Genomic DNA, 12,055 nt, shown 5'->3' with positions numbered 1-12,055 from the left:
TACGTCTGTCTCCTCCTCATCCTCCTTCTCAGACGAGGCCGCATGTTCCTCCTCCTCTACCTCCAGCATCTCATCTTGCTGCTGTGTCAGGCTGTGGAGGCACAACAGACCACCACAAAGCAGGCAACCCTACGGCAAGGCACCATCAGAGTGTTCGAGGCATCGGAACCGCATTTTCAGCAGTCCGACACACCACTCAATGACAGCCCAGGTGGTCACATAGGACTCGTTATATTGGGTCTCCACATCGGTCTGCGGCTTCCCTACTCTTGTACGGAATCTTGAGGTGGTGATCACTTTTGAGTTGAATGCACAGGGATTGGAACCTTTTCCTCTTAATGAAGAACACTCCCAGACTGCCCGGTATGCGCAAGGTGACACGTGCGCCATCTATTACACCCTGGACCTTGGGCATCCTGGCGGTGGTGGAGAATCCTGCTGCCTGAGCATCTTTTTTAAAATTTTTATTTGGATTGCCCAATTATTTTTTCCAATTAAGCGGCAATTTAGTGAGACCAATCCACCTACTCTGCACATTTTTGGGTTGTGGGGGCGAAATCCACGCAGACACGGGGAGAATGTGCAAACTCCACACGGACAGTGACCCAGGGCCGGGATCGAACCTGGGATCTCAGCGCCAAGGCGCAGCTGTGCTAACCACTAGGCCACCGTGCTGCCCGTCTGCCAGAGCATCTTGATGGGCTTGGTGCAGGTCAAAGTTGTTTATAGTCAGCTGCCCGGGCAAACAGGGCATCTGTAACTTCATGGATGCACTTGTGGGCTGCAGGTTAGGATATGCCGCACAATTCCCCGCTCAAATCCTGGAATGAATCCGAAGCGTAAAAGTTCAGGGCTTGACGGCCACTGGGATTAGATATGTTCCTTCTCCACCTGGTGCCAAGTCCACAAGGGCATGGCACAGGTGCTGCACTGTCCTCTTGTTGAGGTGGAACCAGCTGCCACACATGCTATCTGACATCTCTTCAAACATACAGCAACGCCAGTACACCTCTGTTGTCGGCCTCCCCCATTGGGTTCCTCCCCGGCCTGATGGGCGGCTGGGTTCTCAGAGTGTGAGGTGGGCCCCTGCACATGGGCTGCTAGCTCAATCCTCCATCGATGCTTCTGCCGCTGCCTTCTCTGGCGTCTGGCTTGTGACCTTCACCATATTACCACGGACAGGGTCTATCCTGGGGTGCTTGGTGGGACAGACAGGTAGCAGCAGAAGTTGCTCCTGTTATGGGTATACACAATCCGGGGGTGTGGCCTGTTGGATCAGCGGGCGTTGATGGCTTCTGCCCCCCCCCCCCCCCCCCCAACCCCCCGCAGGGGCTCTCCCCCTGCTGCCCCAATGCCCCCTCAGGCTGATTGCCCGATTTCAAAGATGGCTACTCACATCCTCCGATTCCCTCAGCAGCCATTGCACTAGTTTCACGTTTTTAAATAGGTATGGTAAAAAGCACCCACATGACCCCTCGCTGGGGAGCCGGTTAGATCATGAGGGGCCGTTAGATAGGGGATCTGACCCCTTAACGTTATGGAGATTGACTTAATTGGTGATTATTGGTGTCTTAACACGCCTAGGCGGGTTCCGGATTCCGCCAACGGGAGCGCCGGTTAGATCGGAAATTGATCGGCACCCGGCACGGATCCTGACTTCGGCCTCTCCCACGATCTAACTGGGTCACATGGATCCGAGCCAGGTGCATCGCGGCCATTAGATTGCATACTAGATTTTCATGTTTATTCAGGAAATGATGATCTCCTTAACCAGGCTGCTGCATTGGTGCAAATAATATCGACCAGAGTTCTGGAACAAATAAGAGCATAAAATATATACACATACTTTTAAAAAATAAATTTAGAGTACCCAATTCATTTTTTCCAATTAAGGGGCAATTTAGTGTGGTCAATTCACCTACCCTGCACATCTTTGGGTTGTGGGGGCAAAACCCACGCAAACACGGGGAGAATGCGCAAACTCCACACGGACAGTGACCCAGAGTCGGGATCGAACCTGGGACCTCGGCGCCGTGAGGCAGCAGCACTAACCACTGCGCCACCGTGCTGCCCTTATATGCACATAATTAACAGCAATAGTAAAATTAAAATGACAAAAATAAATGTTACCTCATCCAGGTAATTGAATTCATTATTCTTCTGCTTTAATACAATGTCAAGTGGATTTAATTAAATCTTTATGGCTTGGGTAAATTGAAGCAGAAATTTAGAATCCCTCTAATGCGAAAATACGTTAGTTTTGGAACAGGCACTGTTGAAAGATACCTTTGATAGGTCCCTGAAGTTGCCTGGTAATGTCAGATCCAGCTCCTCAGACTCATAGTTTGTAATAACCCAAGGAAACACAGGATACTGGTTTAAATCATTATACGTCCGACCTAGCAAGAAAGAGATAACATGAAGAAATGTTCACAATAGGTTTGTTTTATAAATGGTAGGTAAAATTATAAACTTGAAAACATAACTGTTTGATGAATACATTTAAATACTATTGTTTCAGCCACAAAATGCATGATATTACTGTAAAAATATGCACTGAAGACTCTGGAAAAACAAATAATTCAGAGTCAGGCTGAAAGTGCACTGAGAAACATCAGGAATCAGAACTATTATTAAAATCATTTCAACTTATCAAATCTTAGCATGTACTGAGAAATAAAACAGTAGCTACAAATGTTTATGGTCCACTTACTACTTCCTGTATTTGGTCACCTTGTTCCCTTTGTCAAAGAATTTCCTTGAATGCTCTGATTTAAATTCCTCTGAATGAAGCACAGCTATAAAACATATAGGTCTGCTTGTTCAAAAAAATGTTTTTGTGTTCAGCTGAAACATGAGAAACCTGTGACCTCCAGTGGCACAGCAGCATCCTCACATTATTGAGCTTTCTGTAAGCTTAATGACAATGGGCAATATTTTCTTCATCTTTATGATATCTATTGGTGCTGCATAGCATAAAGAATGAGTTGGTAAAGAATCCTATGCTTAATCAAATTTCAAATTGCAATTTTTTCCACTTGTTTTCGGCCTCAGGTGGATTTTGTTTCCAATCTGAAATCCATAAGTTTTCTGAACTGTGACCAGGATTTTCCAACTCTCTCTCGTGGCACGTTTCCCTTTGGCGGGTGTGGCGAGACATTGGCTGCCAGCGGGATCTTATGGTCCGTTCGAAATCAACGGCTTTTTGCATGGGTCTGCCGCTGGGAAGCACACTAACTTTGGCATTTGGCAGGATCTGAAGATCCTGTCAGTAGGAAGGACCTGAAAATCCCACCCTGTGTCTTTACAAGCAGTGAGTTTGGCGTGAGGGCAAAGGTCAAGGTGGCGAAAATTCAAGCCTGCAGCAATTTTTACAAAATGTTCCTGGCAAAAATGTTATTTTTATATATTATGTTCAAATGGCTATTATACATTTTAAACACGCAAAAACAATGTTGACAAAAGTGGCATCTTTGGTTTCATTTTTTTTTAGGGTAGCCAATTCATTTTTTCCAATTAAGGGGCAATTTAGTGTGGCCAATCCACCTACCCTGCACATCTTTGGGTTGTGGGGGCGAAAGCCGCGCAGACACTGGGAGAATATGCAAACTCCACACGGACAGTGGCCCAGAGCCGGGATCGAACCTGGGGCCTCAGCGCCATGAGGCAGCAGTGCTAACCACTGCACCACCTTGCTGCCCCCGCATCTTTGATTTCATGATTCAAACTCCTCTTGTTCAGGGACTGGCTTGGGTCATTCTAATGAGTTTTCATATCTATTTTCACTCACAGGATGAAATAGGTGCATTATGGAGGTTAGTATGTCAGGAAAGCTTCCACAATAAAACCATTTACTTCTAGTCCGCTTGTGTAATTATAATTAAATTTGTTCATTTTTTCAGATTTTGATCCAACATTTTTTATACCAGTCTAATTCTGAAATAAGACACAAACCTGCTTGACCAGAAGCTGTGGATAAAACATTACGGAAAACCATTATTTAAATATACATGAATATAGCATGTTTATGATTGTTATTCCTCCGCTTGTCTGCTTCCTAACACGTAACAGACATTTTGTCATCTCCAGTTCATTAGTAAAGATTTTTTAATGATTTTTCTCCATGTAAGCAGTTCAAGTTACATCTAATTAGATGGCAATAATAAGCTCAACACATGCCGCAATTAAATATATACATAATTATTCAGTGCAAACTTCAAACACACACGCATCAGAAAATAAAACAGTGGAAAATGTATTTGTTGTATGGAAACATGTAAAGTACTCTCCCTTTGTTTTACCTTCTGATACAAACACAAAATCTCCTATTTTCATGTATATTTATGTTGTTTTCTATTAATCTGCCACATTTCGAGATGATGCACTGAACAAAATACTGTGCCATTCTTGTTCTACTGTCTAGTTGCTGTTGTCTGAGTGACAAAGCACTAAAATTACATTTTCTTGTTATTATTTCCAGACACACTCTGAAAATGGTTTGTAGACTCTAATAAAGCTTCAGTTTCAGACAAAGCTGTCAACAAAGGAAATGGCAGAGTGAGACCACAGAATAACCCCAGTAACAATAAATGAATCTACAGTCACTGTGGCAGGTTATGTGTCTCCTGATAAAATTTAATAGGGTAGTTTCAGTCTCCATCATGGCCTGCAGCTGGATACCACTGGATAAGTGTAAACTATCAAGCCGAACCTTGATATAAAAACAAATAAGGCAGACACAATAGCTACAATGTACCTGCCACAGTGTTAAGGAACATCAAGTATTCAAAGTTTGAAATTTCCCGCCGTTGCCAACGTTGTGTCATGTTGGAGGATTTAAAAAGCTGCCGAGGACTGGCCAACGATATTCTCCTGTTAATCCAAAAATAAGGGGGAGAAGTTGTTATTGATCGTACACATTTGACTTCATCCACAGTCACAGTAACAAAAAATGAGAAAATATTTATCTCTCTAGGTCACCTCTAGGTCTCACTGTAACAGAAAAGCATTTCATTCTTGCTGCTTACTGGATAAGCAGCCCGTTTTATTTTCCATAGCAGTGGAACTTTCACTGTTCTCGAATATTAAAATGAGTTTTATTGATTGAGTAGTGGGTGGCTGGAACTTGTTGCCAGAGGAGGTGGTGGAAGCAGGGACAATAGTGACCTTTAAGGGGCATCATCACAAATACATGAATAAGGTGGGAATAGAGGGATACGGACCCCAGAAGTGTGGAAGATTTTAGTTTAGACGGGCAGCATGGTCGGCGCAGGCTTGGAGGGCCGAAGGGCCTGTTCCTGTGCTGTACTTTTCTTTGTTCTCTTTGTTCTTTGATCATCTGACAATTTGTTTTTCTGTTCATACTTTTACGGTTGATGTTCTTACGCTTTTTCTAAAACAAGAATATTTGTATTTTTTCTTAAGGTCTGTTGTAATGAAACTAACCTTTGTAATGAAACTAACCTTTGTAATGAAAAGTTTAAGAACTCAATGTAGTCAAACATCTGAATTTGTCACAGAAAATTAGATTATAAAAGAATGTCACTGCACTGGGTGGAAATGATCATCTGACAATTTGTTTTTCTGTTCATACTTTTACGGTTGATGTTCTTACGCTTTTTCTAAAACAAGAATATTTGTATTTTTTCTTAAGGTCTGTTGTAATGAAACTAACCTTTGTAATGAAACTAACCTTTGTAATGAAAAGTTTAAGAACTCAATGTAGTCAAACATCTGAATTTGTCACAGAAAATTAGATTATAAAAGAATGTCACTGCACTGGGTGGAAAATAATGATGAAACATATTGAGGGTTGGATAATCCGTTTGGTGTACTAATTCATAAGCCTTAAAGAGGATCTTTGCAAACTAATCATGGAATTTACCAGTGAGATAACAAATTTATTAATTTTGAAAAATAACATGAAATAGGCCATTTAAAATATATACCATCTGCCCAAGTGGTGGACACATCTTCCCTATGGTAGCTATGTTTCATGACAATGTAAAATAAGCATGACAATCGCAAGGCAGGAATGTTCCCTTCCATTCGGGGAACACTTCAGCAGTCAAGGGCATTCAGCTTCTGATCTCCGGGTAAACATTCTCCAAAGCGGCCTTCAGGACGCGCGACAATGCAGAATCACCGATCAGAAACTTATAGCCAAGTTCCGCACACATGAGTACGGCCTCAACCGGGACCTTGGATTCATGTCACATTACATTCACCCCCCACCTACTGGCCTGGACTTGCGAAATCCTACCAACTGTCCTGGCTTGAGACAATTCACACCTCTTTAACCAGGGATTACCCCTCTCTTTGGATCTGTAAAGACTTAATTACCTGCAAATGCTCACATTCAAAGCACTGTGTTGCATCTTTGACTTTGTCTATATATATATGTTTCTGGAATGTACCTCTTCATTCACCTGAGGAAGGAGCAGTGCTCCGAAAGGTAGTGATTTGAAACAAACCTGTTGGATTTTAACCTGTGTGTTGTAAGACTTCTTACAATGTAAAATAATGCAGTATGAAAAATGTGTCAGAAGTGTACAACTAATTTTCGAGAAGAGTTCTCGAGTTAAGTATTTGTTGGAAAATTGACTCTCTTGTTGAGGCACACATGATGTCCTGATTGGATAACCTGGATTATTTCTTAAAAATGACAGCAAACACCAATTTGTTAGGGGGAGTCATCAAGAACTGTACAAAGAACAAAGAACAAAGAAATGTACAGCACAGGAACAGGCCCTTCGGCCCTCCAAGCCCGTGCCGACCATACTGCCCGACTAAACTACAATCTTCTACACTTCCTGGGTCCGTATCCTTCTATTCCCATCCTATTCATATATTTGTCAAGATGCCCCTTAAATGTCCCTATCGTCCCTGCTTCCACTACCTCCTCCGGTAGCGAGTTCCAGGCACCCACTACCCTCTGCGTAAAAAACTTGCCTCGTACATCTACTCTAAACCTTGCCCCTCTCACCTTAAACCTATGCCCCCTAGTAATTGACCCCTCTACCCTGGGGAAAAGCCTCTGACTATCCACTCTGTCTATGCCCCTCATAATTTTGTATACCTCTATCAGGTCGCCCCTCAACCTCCTTCGTTCCAGTGAGAACAAACCGAGTTTATTCAATCGCTCCTCATAGCTTATGCCCTCCATACCAGGCAACATTCTGGGAAATCTCTTCTGCACCCTCTCTAAAGCCTCCACATCCTTCTGGTAGTGTGGCGACCAGAATTGAACACTATACTCCAAGTGTGGCCTAACTAAGGTTCTATACAGCTGCAACATGACTTGCCAATTCTTATACTCAATGCCCCAGCCAATGAAGGCAAGCATGCCGTATGCCTTCTTGACAACCTTCTCCACCTGTGTTGCCCCTTTCAATGACCTGTGGACCTGTACTCCTAGATCTCTTTGACTTTCAATACTCTTGAGGGTTCTACCATTCACTGTATATTCCCTACCTGCATTAGACCTTCCAAAATGCATTACCTCACATTTGTCCGGATTAAACTCCATCTGCCATCTCTCCGCCCAAGTCTCCAGACAATCTTAATCCTGCTGTATCCTCAGACAGTCCTCATCGCTATCCGCAATTCCACCAACCTTTGTGTCGTCTGCAAACTTACTAATCAGACCAGTTACATTTTCCTCCAAATCATTTATATATACTACAAAGAGCAAAGGTCCCAGCACTGATCCCTGTGGAACACCACTGGTCACAGCCCTCCAATTAGAAAAGCATCCCTCCATTGCTACCCTCTGCCTTCTATGGCCTAGCCAGTTCTGTATCCACCTTGCCAGTTCACCCCTGATCCCGTGTGACTTCACCTTTTGTACTAGTCTACCATGAGGGACCTTGTCAAAGGCCTTACTGAAGTCCATATAGACAACATCTACTGCCCTACCTGCATCAATCATCTTAGTGACCTCCTCGAAAAACTCTATCAAGTTAGTGAGACACGACCTCCCCTTCACAAAACCGTGCTGCCTCTCACTAATACGTCCATTTGCTTCCAAATGGGAGTAGATCCTGTCTCGAAGAATTCTCTCCAGTAATTTCCCTACCACTGAAGTAAGGCTCACCGGCCTGTAGTTCCCGGGATTATCCTTGCTACCCTTCTTAAACAGAGGAACAACATTGGCTATTCTCCAGTCCTCCGGGACATCCCCTGAAGACAGCGAGGATCCAAAGATTTCTGTCAAGGAACTAAATTTCAAAATGAAATAACAATACAATAGACATAAAATTGCTATCAAAAAGAAAATGCTGGAAAATCTCAGCAGGTCTAGCAGCATCAGTAGGGAGAAAAAAGAGCTAACGTTTCGAGTCCAATGACTCTTTGTCAAAGCTAACAGACAGGGAAAGTGGGAAATATTTATACTGTGGGGTGAGAATGAAAAATGAGTCATAGCTACGGAAACCCAGGGAAACGGGGTGCTAATGGACACAGAAACAAAGGGGAAAGAGTGCTAATGGCAGTCCCCAGAGAGAACAAAAGATGTGAAAGGCCAAACAGTTGAGAAACTGACATCAGAGGGTAAACTCTGACAGATGTAGATATGGGGGAGGGGAAGGGGGAAGCAAAGTGGAGAAAGGGTAAGGAAAGGTGGATAAGATGGTGGTGGGGGCGTTTAATATATATTAAGAAAGACAAGAAAGAAAGAAATGGTAAAAGACAGTTAAAATGAAATGGGATGAAAGCAAATGGGTTGAGGTGGGGTAGAGCTAATCATCTGAAGTTGTTGAATTCGATGTTGAGTCCGGAAGGCTGCAGCGTACCTAACCGGAAGATGAGATGTTTTTCCTCCAGTTTGCGTTGAGCTTCACTGGAACATTGCAGCAGGCCAAGGACAGACATGTGGGCATGGGAGCAGGGTCTTTTGTTAAAATGGCAAGCAACGGGTAGGTCAGGGTCCTGTATGCGCACAGACCGGAGATGCTCAGCAAAGTGATCACCCAGTCTACGTTTGGTCTCTCCGAAAAAGAGGAGGCCACATTGGGAGCAGCGAATGCAATAGGTCAAATTGGAAGAGATGCAAGTGAAACACTGCTTAACCTGGAATGAGTGTTTTGGGCCATTAGCACCTCATTTCCTTGGGTTTCTGTGGCTCTGACTCATCTTTCATTCTCACTCCACAATGTAAATATTTCCCACTTTCTCTGTCTGTTAGCTTTGACAAAGAGTCATTGGACTCTCAACGTTAGCTCTTTTCTCTCCCTACAGATGCTGCCAGACCTGCTGAGATATCCCAGCATTTTCTTTTTGGTTTCAGATTTCAGCATCCGCAGTAATTTGCTTTCAAAATTGCGATCACTGGTTTCTGGGGTGACTAGTTTGAATCTAGTGAGTAAATTGGATGTGATGATTCTAAGCAATTTGATCTTTCCGGATGCTTGAAAGACCAGTTTTGAAAAATATTGGGCTTCTCAACGTGCATAGGATACTGGGACGCAACTATTCCATGATTGCCATAAACAAAATCCATTCGTCAGTTTAGTTGCTGTGATTTACCAGTAATATATAAAAAACTGCGGCCATTTCAGACACCAAACTCGGAAGACTGCCTTTTAGAATTTATCAAAGTGAACTAGTCATTAAAGTATTAGAACTAGTTGACAAATTGATCAATAGCAAGTACATCATAAGACAATTTCATGGTAATTGGATCAATCAGAAGATCCACCCATATACTGAAACTGGTGAAAATCTATAGCAGGTTATTTAGTAGTTACATCAAGTAATACAGTATAAATGAAAACTAATCCTGAAATTCTGACCCAAATTTTGAAAGGAAACAATTGTAAGGAAATTTTTATTTTATGTTTAACACAAGTCAATCTTCCAAAGGTTTTGGAATGGGGAATTGAAGAAGGCAGAATAAGTCATAATTGCAAAACTAAAATATAATGACCAGTAATAGTGGAGTTCGTAATTTATGATGTGGAGATGCCGGTGTTGGACTGGGGTGGGCACAGTAAGAAGTCTTACACACCAGGTTAAAGTCCAACAGGTTTGTTTCAAATCACTCGCTTTCGGAGCACTGCTTCATTCACCTGAGAAAGGAGCAGTGCTCTGAAAGCTAGTGTTTTGAAACAAACCTGTTGGACTTCAACCTGGTGTTGTAATTTATGATGTGGAGGTGCCAGCGTTGGACTGGGGTGAACACAGTAAGAAGTCTTACAACACCAGGTTAAGGTCCAACAGTTTGTTTCAAATCACTAGCTTTCGGAGCACTGCTTCATTCACCTGAGGAAGGTGCAGTGCTCCGAAAGCTAGTGATTTGAAACAAACCTGTTGGACTTTAACCTGGTGTTTTAAGACTTCTTACTGTTGTAATTTATGTTCTTAATTTATGGCCTTGAGAATGCATAAGGGATAGGTGGTTTTGATAAACAAATATAACTTCATTGTACTGCATCATATTTTACCCAAAACAACTGCTAAGATGTTCCAACACAACACTAAAAGGTAAAATTGATGGTATTTTTAGGGCAGCACGGTAGCACAAGTGATTAGCACTGTGGCTTCACAGCGCCAGGGTCTCAGGTTCGATTCCCTGCTGGGTCACTGTCTGTGCGGAATCTGCACGTTCTCCCCGTGTCTGCGTGGGTTTCCTCTGGGTGCTCCGGTTTCCTTCCAGAGTCCAAAGACATGCAGGTTAGGTGGATTGGCCATGATAAATTGCCCTTTGTGACCAAAAAAGGTTGGAGGAGTAATTGGGTTACGGGAATAGGGTGGAAGTGAGGGCTTAAATGGGTCGGTGCAGACTCGATGGGCCGAATGGCCTCCTTCTGCACTGTATATTCTATGTAATAAAACAAAAAATATACTGACATGGAGTTGTAATAATAATAATAATAATCTTCATTATTGTCACAAGTAGGCTTACATTAACACTGCAATGAAGTTACTGTGAAAATCGCCTGGTCGCCACACTCCAGCAGAGAGGGAGAATTCAGAATGTTCAATTCACCTAACAAGCATGTCTTTCAGGGCTTGTGGGAGGAAACCGGACTGACACCCAGAGGAAACCCACACAGACATGGGGAGACTCCGCACAGTGCCAGGATTCCCAAGCTGGGAATTGAACCTGGTTCCTTGGTGCTGTGAAGCAACAGTGCTAACCACTGTACTACCATGCCCCAACGGTGGGTCCAGCACACTTTGGAGAATCCTATTTCTGCACAACTTAGAGGCTGCTCTGTAAACTTTAAGTTTGGAATAAGAATGGTGATATTGTAAAGAATGACAACTGATGTTGGCCTCAACTGCCAGACTAAATGTTGCTGACTGGGTAGTTGGTTTACGTCAGCAATTTATTTGTTTCTCCTGGAGATTATAATGAATTGTTGAAGGAAAAAGCAATTGCCGGCAGACAGCTATTAAAGGGAAAATCTAATTTTAAGTTCCATATTTTACTGAATTGCATGGATATTAAAATATGAAGGATAAGCAAAGTAAAAGAAAACATGAGAGCACCTATTTTGCCTCCTGAATAATAACCTAATTGTCCTTAGTTGATGACAGTGAGAAGAAATGCTACTTCAAACATCACAGTGAATAACAAGTATCAGTACAAGTGCAGATTTGTTTATCCTTCCTCTTCTTTTCCATGGTTAAGATTACAACTTTATACAATTTATACAAATGAAATGATTATTATGCAAAGTAAACATGTTGCTGCTCTGTGGGCTACAGTGCAGTCACTGCTGTTAAACAACCTGCAGCAGTTCTCATTTATCAAGATTTCTCAAGGTGTGATATGCAATTACCCTGTTTCATTATTCAGTGTGATACCATAGTGATGATGAATAGACAAAAGTCAACAAGTCTAACATGTTAAGTCTTGTAGCAAAATCACTGATCAGCATACATCTCAACTGCTTTACCTATAGCTAAAGGTTTTTTTAAATCACCAAAACAGTGAAACATATAATGCTACATGTCAATAATAAAAATACATCAATGGTCAAGTAGCTCCCTCGCGACGCTCCAACTCACTCAACAAAAATAACTAACAATTTTTTTTGTGAAAATATTT

General features: G+C 42.4%; 1 protein-coding gene across 3 annotated transcripts in view; it reads right to left on the bottom strand.

Moving 5' to 3' along the window:
- Positions 1-12,055, bottom strand: part of nbeaa (neurobeachin a) — a 1,435,335-nt gene that overhangs the window by 226,657 nt on the left and 1,196,623 nt on the right. For all 3 annotated transcript variants that reach the window (XM_072477018.1, XM_072477016.1, XM_072477017.1), the window contains 2 exons: positions 4,757-4,872; positions 2,287-2,399 (listed from right to left, as the gene is read on the bottom strand). In XM_072477018.1, the coding sequence (XP_072333119.1) occupies positions 2,287-2,399; positions 4,757-4,872 (229 nt within the window). The remainder of the gene's footprint in view (positions 1-2,286; positions 2,400-4,756; positions 4,873-12,055) is intronic.

The sequence above is a fragment of the Scyliorhinus torazame genome, chromosome 15 (assembly GCF_047496885.1).
Source record: "Scyliorhinus torazame isolate Kashiwa2021f chromosome 15, sScyTor2.1, whole genome shotgun sequence".
NCBI classification, from domain to species: domain Eukaryota; kingdom Metazoa; phylum Chordata; class Chondrichthyes; order Carcharhiniformes; family Scyliorhinidae; genus Scyliorhinus; species Scyliorhinus torazame.
The sequence above is the reverse complement of the archived record's forward strand: the minus strand, read 5'-3'. Positions and strand labels throughout refer to the sequence as shown.